At 41.3% G+C, this 21,379-nt stretch overlaps 1 protein-coding gene across 5 annotated transcripts in view; it reads left to right on the forward strand.

The window, feature by feature from the left end:
* The window catches only part of LOC102173333 (kalirin), a 513,182-nt gene that overhangs the window by 373,725 nt on the left and 118,078 nt on the right, over positions 1–21,379 (forward strand). For 3 of the 5 annotated variants that reach the window (XM_018045796.1, XM_018045804.1, XM_018045817.1), the window contains exons 12-13: positions 5,484–5,692; positions 9,138–9,312. In XM_018045796.1, coding sequence (XP_017901285.1) covers positions 5,484–5,692; positions 9,138–9,312 — 384 coding nt within the window. The remainder of the gene's footprint in view (positions 1–5,483; positions 5,693–9,137; positions 9,313–21,379) is intronic. The other 2 variants (XM_018045808.1, XM_018045812.1) reach the window with 1 other exon arrangement.

Raw genomic sequence — 21,379 nt, forward strand, 5'->3', positions numbered from 1 at the left:
AAATGGAGGACAGCAGGAAGAAATATGTGGTGGCTGCTCCTAAGCTGCCTCACTCACTCCATGATTTCACCTCATTCTTGCAATGGCTTGTGATAACTTGAACTGCAAAGTCATTCTGACTCAGTTTCATTGGCTCCCTGATAATGAATAAATTAATAATAGAAGTGACTCTCTGATTGAATTCTTTTCAAAGCAGTCTAGGCATGCTCTTCAAGAATAGGTCAGATGGACACATAGACAGAAGGAAACCTACAGGAAATTCAGATAGTAGGAAACTTACAGCCTAAGGAACGGAATATGGGCCCTTACTCATAGGTTAGTCACGCTGATGTTAAAGTTTATCCCTCAGAGGTGCTTCTTCAGAATTATGAGCCTGCAATTTAAGCTTGCTGACACCAGGGGGCGACTGTGCATGATTTCCTGTGGTTCTCTACTCAAGCCTTCCAGATACTAAATAGTATCTTAACTTGGTAGTACAATTATCTTCAAAGTGTTGCTAAACTCTCTGGACTTTGAGTGTCTTGGTGTCAAAGATGTGACTGCAGTTTTTTTCAACTTAGAGAGGCATTTCTATTACAACTCTCTTCTTTAACTCAGCTTCTGGAGAACCTCCCTGCACACATACACTCATCACATGTACTTTAAGTATGAAGCACTTGAAGTAGTTTTCCCATGATCATAGAGCTAGGACAAGGGCAAGATCAAGAATTATCCCCGGTATATACCAATTCCATTCAAGAACTTCTTTCCCTCTGGGTTTTGTTTTGGTTTTGTTTTTACAGAAGGAAAAATGAAGAAATTTATCACTAACCCTTTGTCTCTGGTGCTTCCCTATCTCTGAGTCAAATTCCATAGCAATTTTACTTGACATTTTATCCTCTTGAAGGTAGACCAGCTCTTTCCTTTCCTTACCAGGCTGCTGACCACTGGGCTGAGTGGCATCTATGTTGTACATCATTGATTTCTTAGTTGATTTTCCTTAGTGGTAGGTTTTAAACTACCTTAGACAAGATTTTCTTTATAATAAAGTAGAATATATGACCTGATAATGTGAGGAGATCAGTCCTGGGTGTTCTTTGGAAGGAATGATGCTAAAGCTGAAACTCCAGTACTTTGGGCACCTCATGCGAAGAGTTGACTCATTGGAAAAGACTCTGATGCTGGGAGGGATTGGGGGCAGGAGAAGGGGCCGACAGAGGATGAGATGGCTGGATGGCATCACTGACTCGATGGACATGAATCTGAGTGAACTCCGGGAGTTGGTGATGGACAGGGAGGCCTGGCGTGCTGCGATTCATGGGGTCGCAAAGAGTCGGACACGACTGAGTGACTGAACTGTTCTGAATGTGAAAAATCAACTTCAACTCATTAATCAGAGAATATACAAGAGTAGGACACATTTTTATTAAAATGATATTGACTCCCAAGGTCGGTGTGTTTCCTCCGACATATCTAATCTTTCTCTAGTCTTTTTGTTGTTACACTGACATCTCGTCTTTGGCAAGTTTGATCTTTGACTGGTCCCTACAATTTAGCTACATGGCTACCAGGTGGAGGGACTGTCATGAGTCATGGTGGATTTACTCAGAAAGGAATAATGCTGACTTTCTTCCCTAGACTTACACCAGAAGTGTTCAAGTTTTTTACTGAAGAGGAGAAAAAAAAGAAACTCCAAGCTATGAAGCCATTAAAATAGCTTAAGGATGGCACTGAGAACAAAATTATCTTGAATAAAATAAATTCCTTAAGATATCTATAAACTTCTGAGCTCTCTCATTCTTGTAATAGGAATACCAACCTCATCCTGAGCAGTCCTCCATCCAGTGCCTTTTCTATCTGGACACACTACATTTGTTTTATTCAGTTCAGTTTAGTTCATTTCAGTCGCTCAGTCATGTCCGACTCTTTGCGACCCCATGAATCACAGCACACCAGGCCTGCATGTCCATCACCAACTCCCAGAGTTCACTCAGACTCACGTCCATCGAGTCAGTGATGCCATCCAGCCATCTCATCCTCTGTCATCCCCTTCTCCTGCTGCCCCCAATCCCTCCCAGCATCAGAGTCTTTTCCAGTGAGTCAACTCTTCGCATGAGGTGGCCAAAGTACTGGAGTTTCAGCTTCAGTATCATTCCCTCCAAAGAAATCCCAGGGCTGATCTCCTTCAGAATGGACTGGTTGGATCTCCTTTGCAGTCCAAGGGACTCTCAAGAGTCTTCTCCAACACCACAGTTCAAAAGCATCAATTCTTCAGTGCTCAGCTTTCTTCACAGTCCAACTCTCACATCCATACATGACCACTGGAAAAACCATAGCCTTGACTAGATGGCCCTTTATTGGCAAAGTAATGTCTCTGCTTTTGAATATACTATCTAGGTAGGTCATAACTTTTCTTCCAAGGAGTAAGCGTCTTTTAATTTCATGGCTGCAGTCACCATCTGCAGTGATTTTGGAGCCCCCAAAATTAAAGTCTGACACTGTTTCCACTGTTTCCCCATCTATTTCCCATGAAGTGATGGGACTGGATGCCATGATCTTCATTTTCTGAATGTTGAGGTTTAAGCCAAGTTTTTCACTCTCCTCTTTCACTTTCATCAAGAGGCTTTTTAGTTCCTCTTCACTCTCTGCCATAAAGGTGGTGTCATCTGCATATCTGAGGTGACTGATATTTCTCCCGGCAATCTTGATTCCAGCTTGTGCTTCTTCCAGTCCAGCGTTTCTCATGATGTACTCTGCACAGAAGTTAAATAAGCAGGGTGACAATATCCAGCCTTGACGTACTCCTTTTCCTATTTGGAACCAGTCTGTTATTCCATGTCCAGTTCTACCTGTTGCTTCCTGATTTGCATATGGGTTTCTCAAGAGGCAAGTCAGGTGGTCTGGTATTCCCATCTCTTTCAGAATTTTCTTAAGTGACATGTTTCCTATCCATGATTTTAATCTCTCTCTCTCTCTTCACATAGTCTTGTCTTTTCTTGCTTTTTTAAAAAGGAAATTTCTGGACTTTTCAATCTCTAGGTTTTCCTTAGGTATCCCAGGACAAAGTTGCAAAAAACAAAAAAGAGGGGCCCAACTCATGTTAGCATATTGAAAGATCAAATCCAGTATTGATCTTTTACCAATTTAAAAATGGAGTACTTCAAATTTTTCCTCCGTCTTCTAGTGGGAACTGGAGGTGGCTTGCATAAATATAATAATATCTAGCACTTACTATATGCCAGGTACTGTTTCTAAGTGATATGCATATTATATCATGTATATATTTATATATATTAAATTTATATAAATGTAGAGTGTGTGTATGTGTATATATATATACAGACACGTATCTCGTTTGTGTGTGTATACATAAAGACATAACACACACATATGTATCAATTTATTAATAATCTTTACAACTCTGTAGGGATAACAATTATTACTATTCTCATTTTACTGACAAGGAGAATTGAGATGTAAAGAGGGTATTACTTACCCGAGGTTGTAGAGTTAATATGTGGTAGAACTGGGGGTTCTTTCTTTCTTACCTTTCTTTTTCTTTTTCTCTCTCTCTCCCTCTCTCCCTCTCTTTCTTTCTTCCTTCTTTTATTGTTTAATTTTTTAATTTTTGTTGATTTAGAAGTTCTTAACTGCTATGCTATATTGCCTCTCTATATAGCAATTTTTCAGAGATTCCATTGTCTCATACCCAAGGACTTCAGCACAGTTGGAAAATGGTTTTGCTCCAGGAAAAACAGCAGCCAGAAAGTCTGAAGTAACTTTAAGTTATAGTGACCAATATCCTGAACTTTCTGATTTCATACTGATTTGAAATAGATACATTCATACCTGTAGGAAAATGTACCTCAGCTTAAAATAGTCTAGAAAGCTTGTGTTTTACAACAGAAAGCTTGTTTGTAAAACATATGTAAATAAGTAAATTGAACTAAACCAGACACAAACTGCCAAATGACAGGAACACTGAACAATAATTTGCAATTAATAATTATTAATAATGCTGTTTATTTAAAGCATTGATAATAAGTAAATAATTTATTTTTCATAATCTTTGAAGTGAGCAGGTCAAATCTTTTTCTTTCCATTTTGTAGATTAGGAAACTGAAGCTCAGAGAAGTTCTTACCTGTCCAAAAAGAACACACACCCCCTTTATTTGCTACCTCCAGGGTTTCTTAGTCTTATGAACTCAACCTCTTCTGTCATACTTGAGGCTTTTCCTCTCTTAAGGACAAGAATAATTTGTCAAAAGTCTGAAGATTATTTTGGTCTCTCTTTATTGTCTCTTTTCTAACTCCTTGTTACAAAGGCCACATCATGATTTACGATACTGAGAACCAGCAAGATGAAATAATATTCTTAAGATGGATATTTACCCATGTTTTTGACATGGAAAACTTACAGAATGTTAGAACTGTAAGTTAACTATTTTATTTTATGCTCTCCTCAGCCTCTGTTACACACGAAGTCTGATGAGCAAAGATGATGTACTCAAAGACACCACAGGTTATGGGAAGAACAGCAGTCACAGTTGGCATCTTCTGGCTCCTTCTATCAGTTTTTTCTCTCCACTGGCTTTTCTCCTGGTAGAGTCATGAGCTTATTTTTTCTGCTAACCAGGGGAAGATCCCTTGTTTCTAAGCAAACATCAGACCTGTCTTTCCCTCCACCATTCATGAAAGTGCTCACTGAGAGCACTTAGAAGTGGAGCACTGTGGAAGGCCACCTGTTTTCACTATGAGGAAGAGCCATCAAGACATTAATTTAGTAATTCAGTTCTACTCCTCATCATTTCCAGTACTTACTCCGTTCAAATCACTACACTTAGCTCTTTTGAAGTTGTCTGACCAGTAACATCATCCTGACTGCATTTCATCATCTTGAATATCATGAGGGAAATGTCTTATATTGAAATTAAAATAAGCTATACCTCTTTAGCAGTCAACTTTCTAACCAACGAAACAGTCCTGAGAAGAAAAAAATAGTTTAGCCTAGCACATATTTTCTTAATTAGTCTTTACTTGGTTCTTAGTGAACATCCCATTCTTTCTTGCATATTTGTAAAATCATGATACATTTCTGGGAATCCGCCTCTAGCTATCTGCAGGAAGTGTGCAGAGTCCTCCTTTATGAAAAGATGAAATAGAATTTGTCTATCATCAGTTCCCTGTTCTTCCCACTCTCTCAAAAATGAGTTAGCTTCCTGCTCTAAGACTGGTTTTCCAGAACCACTAGAAAGTAAAGCAGAGGGTAATTCCTGTCCTTAGGGAATGCCTGTACTAATGGAGTAAACTTAGCAGAGATGGATAGTGAATATAAATACAGAGATGCAAACTGACCCATAGGGTGCTGATTAGAAGGACAGTCTGATATTGAACTGAGTGGTTGAGAGTAGGTTGGGTGACCTGAGTTCCACACTCTTGCCTTTAACCCCAGCCCTCCACTCCCATGTGCCCTGAGTAGATTCTGCTCTCTCTATCCCCTACAGCTATGGACATGGATGGAAGACCTTCAGAAGGAGATGCTGGAGGATGTCTGTGCAGACTCTGTGGATGCGGTCCAGGAACTGATCAAGCAGTTCCAGCAGCAGCAGACCGCCACTCTGGATGCCACACTTAATGTCATCAAGGAGGGCGAAGACCTTATCCAGCAACTCAGGTCAGCGCCTCCCTCCCTGGGGGAGCCCAGCGAGGCCAGGTCAGCATGGGCGGTGCTTTCCAGTGGGAAATGCCTTGGACTAGACACGAGATAAGTCATCATGTCCTGGTCTTGGCTCAGCTGTAGCCAGCTTTGTGGTCTTGTGTGAGCTTCAGTTTCTCCATCTGTCAGATATAAAAATGCCTGCACCATACCCAACTTGCATTTAGAATGAAATAGTCAGTGGAAAAGCTCTTATGTTTCAAAGAATTATGTATATCATTGAAGATGTTATTCAGTGATCAATAAGTAATATAAATACAATAAACATTTAGCAATATTCAATAGAAAATAAACAGCGTCTTCATTAAGAATGATGGCATATTTGATCATGCAAAGAAATAGCCATTATGGAACATAGTGTTATTTGGCATCTGGTCTTGGGCTAATTCTGAATTCCAGTGCTCCAGTTAGTAATATGTGACCCCAAATGACTGCCTTTGGCCCCATGCGAACGTAGGGAGTGTGCGATGTGTCCTACTCTGCTCTCCACTTACCCACATAGGACCTTTCTACCATTCCTTGGTACCCAGAAAATAAAACTCCTTCTCTATTGCCCTAAACAAATGTAGCTAAGAATGACTCTTAGAAAACCCTGTCTGACACCTTATATTCATTTCTAGTAATCCCCTCCCCCCGTTGCCTCCTTTCCATTTGCATCAATATCTAGTTTCCTGTCCCTGTCAAGGGCATCAGCTCCTCAGATAAAGTGTCATGAGGCCTTGAGCAAGCCCTCAGTAACCTGCCATGTGCCCAGGTGATATGTAAATAGGATTTGATGGCACTAATGATGTCTGCCTGCGGAGACTTGTTCCTATCCCCAAATCACTGAGTGCTGGGACCTCTGCCAGCTCCAGATAGTAATAATCTCATCAACAAGACCCAGGACAATCCTGAGGCCAGAGGGAATTACTTCAGTTGGAAAGGGCTTCCTCCCACCCCCCATCCTCAAACCAGTTGTCCAATTAAATAAACAATAAGAGCTTACCTTAAGATAGCCGTGGCATGTTTTTCTGTTGGATTGATCATTTCTATTCCAAACATTCACACGCCATGTTCTGAGTCCTCCTGTTGCATACTAACAAGACAGCCTCTTTCCTTTCTTCCCCTGGTTTATCTTCATGAATGTATAATACATGACAGTTTCGTCTGCCTACCTAGGAAACTCCACTGTTATTTGCTTCTGAGGAAAATTCCAAATAATGAGCAGTTACTTAACCTCTGTGGGCCTCAGCTGTTTCATCTGTGTGATTTAGAGTTCACTCTAGGAGCTTGTCAACTCTAGAATTATGTAATGGCTTTTGTGTTTTCTTTCCAAATGCTTTCCACAAGCTTGGCTGGCCTCTCTGTGGGACTGAGTCTGTGGCAGATTCCCTGCCCACCTAGCACCATGCCTGAGGGCTGAAGGCTGCTCCGTGTTGGTGGAGACAATGATATGGCTGATGCCTGTCCTACCAGTTTAAGTTCTATGGATTTCAGAGAGGGCCACAGACATGTGACAAGAACCACTGGTGACTGTTCCTTCCTCCACTAGTCTGACACTCATCTAGGCTCCCTTCCTTGATATCAAGACCAGTCAAAGAAAAAAGTGAACAATCCCTAGTAGACATTGGCAAGATGCCTCCCATGCACCAGTACACACATCTTCCCCAGGCCTCATGACTCTGCACACTGGAGCACCTAAGGTGCTTTTACATTATGTCTTTGACTCTAGTGTATATGATAGTGACAGAGGTGCTGTACAATGGGGCCAGAAATCATCCTTTTCCTCCTGGAAGCTGAGTGATAGAGAGAGACTGAGGGGAGCCATCAGAGATAGTAGTCACTTCCTCTCGTTAGTACTGTTCTCAGCAAATGCACGATGTATAGTGCTCAGTACTCCTCCTGAGTTCTTTTCATGGTTGGGGGAAGCTGTGCATGGTGAACTTTCATGCCCAAGTAGGCCAAGGTGAGAAGAGAGGGACTGTAAGTTCTCTAGATGACAGAAGGGGGGGGCGCTCTTGGCCTTGTGCTCCCTCCAGTAACAGTGTGAGCTTAGATACCATTGCTTCTGAGTCAGACACAGGCCAAAAGTACCTGGTCTTCAGAAAAGCTGCTGATGAGAGCATTCAAAACTAAGGACTTTCCCCTCTGACTTCTTAGATTGTGTCAGAAACCAAGATGTCATGAGATAATGAACATGCCTGTTTCTTTCAAGTCCAGGGGCTCTAGCTTACTCACTCAAGGCCCTATAGAATCTAAACATTGAATTCCAGTTTTTCTATTGTAACGGTCTCTTTGGGGGTGTTACAACCTCGCTTGTCTCAGCAGATCAATGTTTATCTCTTTATTCCCTCTGTGATGTGTCATCTCCCCTTACTGCCTTTGTAAGGACCTTCTGTGTTCAGAAAGCCCGCCCTTCCCATCTACTTGGTTCATCCTTTTCTTCTAACACTCAAATCAGGGCTTATCATCTCTGAAGCCTTTGTTGGTTGCTCAGCCTCTTGTGCCCTAGATTCTACTTTCCCCAACTGGACCTGTGCCCAGTAAGAACCTGACGCATCTTCCAGAATTAACAGTCAGTCATACAGCACATTCCTGGTCACAGAGTACAGTCATGCATGCCATCTTATTTAACAGCAAACCATGCCATGAGCAGGCCGGGGATTATTAAATCCACTTTACAGGAGGCAACTGAGCCTCAGGGAGGAGATTTCCCAAGGTCACCAGCCCATGTATGTCAGAGCAGGGATTTGAGCCAGGCTTCAAGCTTTCCTAAGTACAGCTTAAAGCCTATTAAATAACACCAGCCATAACTTTGGCATAGAATTATAAAGGGGATGAATAGTTTTTGCAGCCGTGATCTCATTTTACTTTAACCATGATCCTGTGAGTTAAAACTAGGCAGGATTTTTTCCATATACTTTTAATTTGTCTACCTTTATGTATCGTGATATGTGTATTTGTGTGTGTATATTGAAATATGTCTATGAGAAAGAAATGGCAACCCACTCCAGTGTTCTTGCCTGGAGAATCCCAGGGACGGGGGAGCCTGGTGGGCTGCCGTCTATGGGGTCGCACAGAGTCGGACACGACTGAAGTGACTTAGCATTGAAATATGTGTACATTAGACTATACATATGCTTGGAAGCATTCCATTTCATTGATATTTACAGAACCCCTTTGCATGTGCTATTTCATTTGATTCCTGTCACAGTTTTGTCTGAGGAATAGGACAGCCGCTAATCTTGGAGCTACAGTGCTGTGAACCCCAAAGAGGGTACATGTGTCTTTGGTTCACCTATTAGGCAGACTGTGCCAGGCTCACAATAGGAGTCTGATAAACATCTATTGCCTGAGTGACTCTATTGATTCCCATCCCCCTTGCTGAGACAAGGAAAGCTCCCTCTCCACTGTCACTTTTAATATAGCAAGCCCCTCCTTTCTCTCTCCCACTGTGCCACAGGGACTCGGCTGTGTCCAACAACAAGACGCCCCATAGTAGCTCCATCAGCCACATAGAGTCGGTGCTGCAGCAGCTGGATGACGCCCAGGTGCAAATGGAGGAGCTGTTCCACGAGCGCAAAATCAAGCTGGACATCTTCCTACAGCTGCGCATCTTTGAGCAGTACACCATTGAGGTAGATGTGGGGAAGAGGTATGGGCAGGTGGAGGGCAGGCTGCTTCCTGGCCAAGGGTACTGCCCCAGAGCTAGACTAAGGGGACTGGACGGGATTATGTATCACAATACATTTTTAGAGATCAGCAAATTCATGTTCACCGTGTTAGATTCCTTCCAGTCCCTTTCACCCCACTGCCAAGCAGAGGCCCTCTCCTCAGTCTCTGGGATTAGTCCACTGGGAAGGGTTTGTTGGTTTGCACTGGACTCTTGCTTGGCACTTTGGTTCCTGGAAGACCATGGAGTTGGTCATTTGGTGACTGAGGTAGACTTGCTAAATTCTATAGCTTCTTGAGTAGGAAGGTATTAAGATTAGGTGGTCTCCTCAGCTGGTGACTTGTAGATTAGGGGTTGGACGGACTCACACAGCAGCCAGGAAGTCAGAGGAAGGAAGACCCAATCCTTCGTTTGCTTTCTGCTTATTAAGAAATTAAGCATGTGCAAAGGTCATTTGCTGGTTCATCTCATCAGTGCCTCAGCTCATCCTGGGAAGGTCAGAATCTGGTGTTCTGATATATTTATGTCCTCTTTTGATGCCTACTAATAATGTCTGCCCCACATAATACCAACCTTTTATTATTTTCTGCTTTAAGCCAGTGACTAAAGCCAGGTCAGTAGGGTTTCTGAGGTGTGAAAAACATTCAACACCTGTGGTGTATTGTCCTTTTAAGGGATGGCAAATGGTTAAAAACTATGTTTTCTCTTTGCTCCTTGCTGGTGTGTTGTGATTCTCTGTCTACCATTCATTAAAACTTTACTTTGCTTTCCTGCCATCTCCTCCAAGTTGAGGCTTCTGGGGGTCTGGGATTGATCTTCCCAACGATATCTATGGAAACTTCGGTGGAACTGGTTTGGGAAGGAGAATTATTATTTTTTTGAACGTAAGTGTTAAAGTGTTAGTCACGCAGTTGTGTCCAACTTTTTGCAACCCCATGGGACTGTAGCTCACCAGGATCCTCTGTCCAAGAAATTCTCCAGGCATGAATACTAGAGTGGGTTGGCATCCCCTCCTCTAGGAAATCTTCCAAACACAGAGATTGAGCTTGTGTCTCCCACATTCAGGCAGATTCTTTACCATCTGAGCCATCAGGGAAACCTTTCAAATGTTGAATGCTCCAATATTCCAGTCTCAATGTCATTCTCAACCCCTTACAGGCCAGAAAGCTGTTTTGGCAACAGGTGCCCTCTTCTTCAATCCCTAGAGCAATCCTTCCTATCTCTGACTCTCTTTTGACCTTTCTCTCCTTCACCTCTACCCTAACTTCCTAGAAGCCACTGCAAGTTTTTACTTAAAGATGCCATGTTCCAAAAGGTGCTCTCTGGACAATTTCTGAAATAAAGGAAGAGATAAGTCTTTAAATCTAGATCTTGATTATCCTTCCAACTCATTCCATAACTTCAAGTGAATTTATTTATACTTTTCAATCTATTTTGAATTGGTACTCATAGTGATTTCAGGTTGCAAATGGTATTTAAACATATATTGAAAGAACAATGAAAATGCCAGTGGAAAATTAGAGATATTGGTGTGTGGAAAGGCGTGAATGTGGGGTGACCAAGGTAATAAAAGAAAGAGTGAGAGTGAGAAATAAACAGAGGTGATGTCTGGTTGTAGTAGTGTTGGCCACAGACACTCCCACCATCCTTCCTTGACTCCATTTCACCCACTGAGAGTGAATACATCCCTGAGGGAATTATGTTAGCAGGTATGGGAATTTGGCTGTTGTGTTCTTTATTTACTTTCCTATCATTCCAAGTCCACATCCAAAAATGCTTAAGGGGAAGGAAATAACCTAAGCTTTATTTGGTGAGATGGCTGTGGTTTTGAAGTCTGGGTTGCTGGTTTAGTTCTACAATGGGTCAGTTAGCTTCACTTGGACTCTTGGACTGTAACCCACTGACATCAGCTGAGGGCACCATTAGGATGTGTTTGCCTGCAGTGATTCTGGGACAATCCATTTCCAATCCAAAGCCTATGGGAACAAAATATGCTGCTTTAAAAAAAAATAATAAAGTTGACTATAGATCAAATAGCATATAATTTGACCCTATTTAAATGTTGCAGTAGAAGAGCTTGATATTTAAATTGTAAGATTTGCATTTCTCAGCCTTTGTGTTGTATAAAAGTTTCCCCTCCCACCCTGACAACTTGGACAGCTTGGTATTCAACGAAGCTGAAGTAAGAAAGCAGTAAAGGGTCTAATAAAATGAGGGAGATGAAAATAGTGAATAAGTCAAATGAGGGGAATAAGAATTTGGTTCTGCACCCAGGTTTTAGCAGAGGTCTGGTTCCCCATTTCAGGTGTGGCCCAAAACTTGGGGAAATGTTGCTTTTCATCTTAGATAGGAATGAAAATCCTGCCAAAGCTATGGAAAATTTCTGCTTTAAGTCAGATTGTCAGAGTTATATTTGAGGGTGATGAGATTATTTCAAATGCCAACTAGTGTTTCAGTGTGGGGGTAAAAGGCAAGCTTCTAGAGAAGATTCAGAGTGTGAAACTGAGGGTGGTTTCTGTAATGAGAGATGTGTAGAGCTGATATAAGCCAGGGCAGAGGCTGTCACTGCAGGACCTACAGCTATGGTTTCCTTCCCTAAAGGAAGGCATTTGATGGGCATACTCAGAATTCCTGGGGATTACTGAAGAGCAGTGCAGGCCTGCCCCCGACATCTGGGGAGTCTAAGTTAAGACTCCTTAACCACGTCACTGATGGCTAGCATGGGCTAATTAATTTTAAAATTAAGATAACACATGAGTTGCTGCACTAGTTTCCTTTTACTTAATTATATGGCTCCCAGAGTACCTGGGATGGGGTTGAGGTACCCGGGTGAGAGTGACACTTATCCCAAACGTGTTAGGCAAAGGTTAAAAAACCAAGACTGCATTCCTGATACGCCTTCTTCACATCCCTGGAGACCAGAAGCAACGACACACAGATGTTCTAGTAAGTTTTTTCCCTGTAAGTTCAGCCTCCTTCTGTGAAAGATATGTTATAAGAAACAGTTGTAATAGAAAAGACACTTCACCAAATGCAAATAATCTTTATCTTGTGATGGTAAGAATATGGAAAATTTCTTCTTTTTGATGCTTCCATGCATTTCACCTTTTATACAATTAATTAGAATAATCAGAAAGAAATAAACTATTTTTAGAAACAGGAGCAGGTCAGTGGTCTCCAAACTCCTTTGATTATACACACTCAATAAACTAGTTTTGAACTCTTAGCTCTCCACATATGCATCTATATTGGCTTATAAATTATGTATGTATTCTACTGCCACTAATAACCTCAAAATTCACTGTGCCCTTAGGGTGAATGAAGCCTGACTTTTTCATTTGAAGCTGCAGTTCTGTATTTCAAATAGTATTCTTGATAATTTTCCATTATTTTTTGGTTCTGGCTTCTTGACAGATCTGATTAGATTGTCATTGTTTCTTTACCCTGTCAAGTGGCTGCCAAAGAGTTCTGAGTTCTCTTGAGCTTTCATGGTCAGTGTTATCTTCAAACTGTAGTTCCTTTGAGGAACCTTGTTAAGCCACATGTCTTTTGTGAAGGGTAGTTTAGTTAAAACTAGATAATAGATAAGTCCCTTTAGCTGGGCACATGAAAAGAGCACTAATTTGAAATATGCTAAAAGCAGCTGAACAGATGAGCCAGAAAGTCCATCTGTATTGAGGTACTTCCTGTGTCCCCTCAGGAGCCCTCCCAGCACACCATCTACCATGTGGTACAAGTGAGAGTCTGGGATCAGTATACTATGAAAGCCCAGGGAAATGTGTATCTTTTTTTTTTCTTTAGTAGTTTGATCAAATATGTGTGCATATGATATATATGTACATACATATGCTTATTTATATACTTAGGATTTTTCTATTTGTTATCAATCGGCAATCTTGGGCACCCCTGGGATATACCCATACTGGAGAGAACTAGGAATGACACCAAGAAAGATAAACCTATACAAGGGACTTTATGAAAAATGGGCCACAGTTATAATCTTTCTTTTAAATTTCTGACTCTGTAATTACAATCAGAGTTTTTTCAATACCTGAAAATTAATCTGCACAATTAATCAGAGTAAGGAATGGAATAAGGAGCTCTAAATCCATGGGGTTCATATTGGGATAGGCGGGGGCCAGGCTGAGGCTAGAGAGAAATGGCCTTCAAGAAGGAAAATTCTTCCTAGAGGAGAGAAAGCTGATTGTTATTCACTGGTAGTATCAACTCTGTGATTGGTTGTACGTGGAGGCCTTTTATGTTTTATGCTTGAGTGAGATTGTTCAGTCAATCTTTTACCTAACAGAAATTCAACTTGATGAACATTTAGTGAGCACCTACTATGCCTCAGAAATTATTTTGGGCACTGAGGATGAAACTGTCCCTGCTATCAGGGGGCTGGTTGGGAAGAACCACAGAAACAGAACCATCCCATAGTGATAATTTATGACACAGACAGGCTTACAGATCGATGAGAACACGGAGGCAGGAGAGCTGAGCTTCTCAGGCTGCCTGTGGAAGGTTTCCCAGTAAGATGACACCTGGAGGAAAGGTAAAAATTGATGTCCAGGGTTTGGCATCTCTGAAGAATGCCATCCAGCCTCTACAAGAATATCTGCAGAGCCCAGAAGCAGAGTTCAGGAGAGGAGGGAACTCAGAATCTCATTATTGTGTTGAACCAAGATCTCCTTCTGCCCTTTTCTCTTGCTTCTGCTCTCTGGAGAAACAGAACAAATCTGCTCCCTCTTTTTGGAAGCTTTAAAAATATTTGAAAATGTTCGTCATAGGCCTCGTTTCCTTTATCCAGAAAGTGTTGAGATTGTGAAAGTTATTTCTGCAGTCCCCTCTGGCTCTAAAACTTCAATAACTACTTCTCTTCCCTGTTAGCCCTTTTCTGTGGGATATAGCCGCAGTGTTCTCCCTACCTCCTGGGTCCACATTGTTGCCTCATTGCCCCCGGTGGCTGGACTCTAGTTATCCACGGTGCCTTATACCCCCAGCCCCAGGAACCCTGGGGGAGCTGTGTGTCCAAGACGCTGGTGTTCTATACGTTCAGCCCAAGAGACGTTTCTATGACTTCATCATAGAAACTATCCTGTTGACGTTTCTGCTCCCTTAAAAGCCCCTGGCTATTTTTTCTGGGTACATGTTTCTAGTACATTGACTTTTTAAAAAATTTAAATGAAAGAGTTTTATGTATTTTTCCTCTCAGATTTTATTCTTTTCTTTCTGGTGCAGTTCTTCAGCCTATCAAAATATATTTAATTTATTATTGCTATCAGTGTTTCAACAATTTGAAATATTGGCCAGGTCAGGCAGGGCTCTGTGGTGCTTCACTGGACGTTTTCCTTCCGTGACACAGAGCCATCAGCCTGCACAGTCATTCCTTAAAGGACCACATCATCTTCTAGTCCAATTTCATAGTCCTTTCCTCCATAGATAGTGTTAGACTCTGCAAAGCCTTGTTGTTCTCCTGATTGTAATGTGCCTCAAACCCACCAACATAGTAACTATATCAAGAAAAAAAAAAAGATTTGTTTGGGATCAATCTTTGTAGGTTTCCTTGGGATCCCTATAGCCTTTTCTAAATGTACTCCAGATCTTTTGCAAGGGAAATACAGAATAAGTGCAGTAAAGTAAACCAAAATTCTCGCAAAATATTTATTTGATAGTTTCTTCTAGACTTTTGTCAAATTGATTTCAGAATCATTGGCAGTTGCCCCTCACATCTTCCATTAAAAAAAAAAAAAGGATTACTTACATAGCTTTAGTATTCTAGAATGTCACCTGTTTTGTTAAATTATCAGAGATCCCTAATGGAAGCTTTCAGATCATTCTGTAATGGGGTGGGTAAGGGGCTGTGGACCTGAAGTCAGGTGACATTATGAAGGTTCAAATGCTGGCCACTTCTCCTTTCTGGTAAAGATGCAGGGAACTCAGTAGAAGGAAATAATGTAAACTCCAGCATGGAGTGTTTACCCTTTGTGGGAGAAAATCCGTTCTGACCCTCAAGTATGGATAAGTTCTAGAATGGGTGAACAATATATATATATCATGGGAGCTCTTCAACAGAGGGGAGATTTTAGATTTCTGTGAGTCTCAAACTGATTAAGAGGCAAAGATATGGGCAAAATAAAGACTCGAGATCCCCTCAGTATCAGTCATGATTTTAAAAGATCTCAATTTTAATCATGATGATGATAAAAAAAAGAACATGAACTTGGTCATAAAATTTGTGTTCCAGTACCTGAATTATCCAGTTGGAATAGAAATTAGGTAACCAAACATTGGAACTCATCAGTTAGAGTGTTATGATATGTTCTTTCATTTTTTTCACAAACATAAAAAATAGCTGCATGGATTTCTTTATTGCTAAGTCTTGCTTTTCCATACTGCTTCTTTCAGTATCCTCAAAGGCTTCCTTATAGCTACATACATAAACATTTTAACTCTGGACAGATTGTATATATTTCTAAAACAGAGTGAAATTCCATGATATATTTTTAAAATAATCTGTATTAGAATTCACTAATCTTATCATTTTAATTGATTAACAGAAAAGAACCTAATACTGGACTACAAGAAGAACAAATGGCTATGATAATTTAGTTTAGTTTCACAGTGGTAATACACATAAATACGTTGTTGTTCAGTCGCTAAGTCATGTCTGACTCTGCGATCCCATGGACTGCAGCACACCAGGCTCCCCTGTCCTTCACTATCTCCCAGACTTTGCTCAGATTCATGTCCATTGAGTCAGTGATGCTATCTAACCGTCTCATCCTCTGAGGCCCCCTTCTCCTTTTGCCTTCAGTCTTTCCCAACATCAGGGTCTTTTCCAATGAATCGGGTCTTCATATCAGGCGGTCTAAGTATTGGAGCTTCAGCTTCAGCGTCAGCCCTTCCAATGAATACTCAGGGCTGATTTCCTTTAGGATTGACTGATTGGATCTCTTTGCAGCCCAAAGAACATGTAAATATACATACCCATTGTAGATGAAATAGCCCTTCCCAAAGCAATGAAATTCTATTTAGCTGCAATATCTCTTCTCCTACCAGCCAGCACTTGTAGTTCAGTGAAGAATATTTAGCCTTCAGTTTTCTCATTTTAATATAAATAATGACATTATAGAACAGAAAGATGTTCATTTGCATTGACAGCTCATGTATTTCAGAGCATCTTACCACAGTGTAATGCCATAGACCCTTCCTCCTCATTATTAGTTGGAATGGGATTGGACCTTAATGTGCATAACACATGTAATGTTGATACACACACACACACACACAGTGTCACTCTTTGCTGAATGGCAGTGTAGTATAGTCATTGAGTATGCAGTATGAGTTACAGGGCCTGGGTTTGAAACCTGTCTCACCAGCTTTACTAATTGTACGATTTTATGCAAGTTACTCCCTTGGTTTCCTCATCTGAGAAATAGGTATGAGAATAATAATTCCCAGTCCATAGAGTTATTAAGGATTTAATGAGTTAACACATAGAACTGAAGTAGCTAGCACTTAACACTGTAATACATTGTAGTTAGTATTGTTATTATTAATAAACTGCCTAAATAATATATACAAATTTGATATATATATATACACATACACACATATGTATATGTATTTGCATCCACATTTTAAGCAAACATCCCATCTTATTCTCTCTGAATTTATTACCCAGTTCTATTAGGTGATCCCTGAGAGTTCATGTAACTGCTGTGAGAGACACAGGCATTTGCTCTTACCATAAAGAGAATGTGCCCATGCAGAGGGCAGGTTACACTTCTCTTTGCCACAACTTTTGTCCCAGTGTTCACACCCCAAGGCCAGATTACAGATGTTTCTCCTGTTCATGGCAAAGGCTCCTGAAAATAAAAGTGAAAGTGTTAGTTGCTCAGTCCTGTCCAACTCATAGACTGCAGCCCACCAGGCTAGAATACTGGAGTGGGTTGCCATGCCCTTCTCCAGAGAATCTTCCCAATCCAGGGATCAAACCCAGGTCCCCTGCATTGCAGACAGATTTATTACTGTCTGAGCCACAGGGAAGCCCCAAAGGCTTCTGAGGGAACAAAGAATTCCAGTTAGAGTAATATGACTTTTATATTGAGTATAAATACTCCGTATACTTTAAATACATAAACTATATTTTTAAGTATATAAGTACTCAGAATCAATTTTTAAAATTTACCAAACTCTTCAACAAAAATATCTTACTAGGGGAAGGTTGTGTGTTTTTTGAAAGGATAAGTTATTTCTGGCATTATATAAAGCCATAAACATACAATTTATTGATCTGTTCAAAGCACATGATTAATTTTAAAGGTTCATGTGAAGTGAAGAAACTGTAGTTACAATGAGTTTGTGAGGGTTTTTTTAGAGAAGAAAACAGAAGAAAGGTTAAACAGGCACTTCTCTGAAGTGAAAAAGATAAAAAAAGTACCCCCTGACGCCTGTTCTGGGACCAGCTCTATGGATATGACACCGTGGTTAAGAGCCCTTGGCCTTGGAGTTGAGTGCTCAGTTCCGCCACTGCCAGCTCTGAGACCCTGAGGCAAATGATGTGACTTCTCTGTGCCTTGGTTTTCTCATGTTGCTGTGAGGAGTTGCTATGAGGATGAAATAAAAGAGAATCAAATGCTTAACACTGCGTGGTAAGTCGCTTCAGTCGTGTCGCACTCTTTGCAGTCCTATGGACTGTAGCCCACCAGGCTCCTCTGTCCATGGGGATTCTCCAGGCAAGAATACTGGAGTGGGTTGCCATGCCCTCCTCCAAGGGATCTTTCCCACCCAGGGAAAGATGCCTTGTCTCAGGCATCTCCTGCATTGGCAGGTGGGTTCTTTACCACTAGTGCAACCTGGGAAGCTATGGTAAATACTGTTTATCTCATAATGAATACGCAGTTCAGGGTAAAGTATCTTCTTTAAGACACTTGGGGGTGGGGGGAGAAAGTATCCTCGACGCATAACTACTGGGAAGGACCCAAAAAATGAGAGGAGCCAAAGAAGAGGGCTTTCTGAGAACAGAGCCCAAGGCCACTGCTAGACAAAGTCCCTAGAGCCCGTTTTGGGCTGCAGAATACTGGATTCAGTGAATCTCATCTGGCAGGAAAGCTTTGAGCTTCTTTTTGAAGTGCCTTCCTGTTTCCCACTGCCTCTTATCCTATCTAAATTCCTGTTTAGCTCTTTTCTCTGATTTCCCTTATGGCTGTGACTCTGGAGTAGATAATTGTTAGAATAGAAAACACTGCCAATGTATCTCTCAAAGAGGTCATCATATCCTAACACTTCAATTAATTCAGAAGAATGAGGCAGAGAGTGCCCATCGGAGCCAAGAGGGGAACTGAGTGAGCCAGGAGCTGAGATGGAGCTAATTGAGTGGAAGGAGAAAGAAAAATAGGTTGATTGAAAGCTGAATGTCCTGTGGGGTACCTTATGTTCCATCTTTCACTCATTTGGTTCAGGCCCTAGTTTCTGCCCAGAACAAATTCTTCCAGGTTTCCTTTCCAAATGGAGTTGGATCACCGGATTAGTCCACCAGACAGGTTTTTCTTTTCATGGTTTTGTTTCTGTACTAGCAAATTAACCCTTGTCCTGTGTAATGAGATAAGCCAGAGGAAAACATCAGGTTCTGGGGGTTGTCATGAGACTCCATGCCAGAGTTGACTTTGAAGGGTGGCGAGGACTTGAGCAGACAGGGAGGAGGAACATGGATGTCTCAGGGCTACTGGACCAGAGAAGGTAGCTAGAGAGGGCAGAGCAACTTCTCACACCAGAGAGTAGGCCACATGCCTAGTTCACATAACAGGAGAGCATGAGACGGGGCTAGAATGCTAGGTTTGTTCATTACCAGTAAAGTGAACTTCAGGTTTGAAAACAAATTTTTTTCCCTTAAAAAATGAACCCCTCCTCTGTACCAGCCTTGTGCCCTAGAAAGAAGGTGGAGAGAAGGAAGCCAGTAACAGAATATTCCTTGAGGAAACAGAAAATACTCAGGAAAGAAAATAATTAAACTCCAGCCATCATTTGAAATACATAAATCAGACGATTTCATGGCTCTGGGCTTCAGTTCTTGGGGGTTGGGAAGGGTCAGCCACAGAGATAGTAAAGAATGTGTAGACCCAAGGAGCAAAGCTTGGAAGTCAGGCTGTTGCACTGAGTAGCTTCTTGAAAGTCTCTTTCTTCAGGCTTCATTTCAGACGTGGGCCCCTCAGCTTAATGGGGTTGGGTAGTGTAGGTAGAGAAGGGGAAGGAAGGAATATAGAAACACCAGATATAGAATCCTGGGTATATTTCACGTTTGGTTTGGAATTCAGATTCTCAAGATACCAGACCTCTGAGCCTTATTCTCTCAGCTAAAGCACCTCATCATTGCTCTGCTCTGATCAGGACTCTTGGCACTTGCCTTTCCACTCCAGACACGTGTCTCGGGACCTCTCTAGGGTCTTCCTGCAGCAAACAGCTTCTTTATTGACTCAGTTTCATGAAAACAAAGCAAAAGCTAAGATGTTAAGAAAAAGAAATGTAAAGAAAAAGACTCTTTCATGCTTGTCTTAGTCTTACTTCCCTTAGGTTTGTAGGCAAGGAAATGGGCTAAAAATTTTGTTTGGGCTCTTTCCCACATATTATCTGATAAATGACTTCTATCCAGCATGTATGAAGAACTCTAACAAATATATAATCAAAAGATAACCTAGGTTCTGAAAAATGAGAAAAAAAACTTGACACTTTCTAAAAGTAGATTCCAGCAGTCAATAAGCACATGAAAATGTGCTCACCATGATGAGTCATCAGGAAAATACAACCTAAAGTCGTAAGATATCACTTCACACCCACTAGCATGGCTAAAATTAAATAGACTGATAATACCAAATGATGGTGAGCAACTAGAACTTTCACAGGGAATGTGAAATTCCTTTTGGGAATGTTAAGCATACACTTATCCTATGACCCTATAATCACACTCCTAAGTGACTCTCAAGAGAAATGAAATCGTGTGTCCACAGAAGAGTTGTGCAAGTCTTTCACATCAGCCTTATCCATAATAGCGAAATACTGAAAACACCCTAGGAGTTCATCAGCTTGAGGACTGGTAAACCACGCTATCTCTGCACCATGGAGCAGTACTCAGTAGCCGCAAGGAATGAATGGACACAGCACAGCTGAATCTTCTATACAGTGTGTTGACCACAAGAAGCCAGACCTGAGAGTCCATGTTGTGTGATTTCATTTATGCGGAATCTAAGAACCTGTGCTGCTAGAAATCAGCGAGTAGTACCCGAAGGCAGTGGGCAGGAACTGACTGGAAGGGGTGAGTCCCTAGGGTGGTGGAAAGGTCCTCTATTCTGTTTTTGGTGACGGTTACACTGGTATCTAAAACTGTCAAAACTCATAGAACGGAATGTTTGTGTGTCTTATTGTATGCACATTTTACTTCAGTTTTTTTAAATACAAGAAGGAAAAACATTTATAGGCCTAGCCTACAAAGTCCTATTCATTCTATAAATTATCTCTTATAAATTATAAGTTGGTGGTGGTTTAGTTGCTAAGTCGTGTCTGACTCTTTGCAACCCCATGGACTGTAGCCTACCAGGCTCCTCTGTCCATGGGATTCTCCAGGCAAGAATACTGGAGTGGGGTGCCATTTCCTTCTCCAGGGGATCTTCCCCACCCAGGGATTGAACATGAGTCTCCTGCATTGCAGGCTGAATTCTTTACCAACTGAGCCATCAAGGAAGCCCACAATTATAAGTTCTCTCTCTTGTTTTTCTCATTTTAACTCCCTTCTCTAGTTAGAGAATGAAGTGCTTTTCAAAGATAGTATATAACAAAAACCTGTGTGCCTGCCAACCTGCTGATTCCCAAATCACCAAGAACTCCCCACAATAAATCGATACCAGATTTTGGGCTGAACTCAGTGGATCCCTTAGTTGACCTGCAAAGAGGTAGGGGCAGAAGCCATAACAGTGAAGGGTTTTTTTAAAAAATATTTATTGTACTATAGTGCTCAGATGTACAGCAAAGTGAATCAG

Source organism: Capra hircus, chromosome 1 (genome assembly GCF_001704415.2).
Source record: "Capra hircus breed San Clemente chromosome 1, ASM170441v1, whole genome shotgun sequence".
Taxonomy (NCBI): domain Eukaryota; kingdom Metazoa; phylum Chordata; class Mammalia; order Artiodactyla; family Bovidae; genus Capra; species Capra hircus.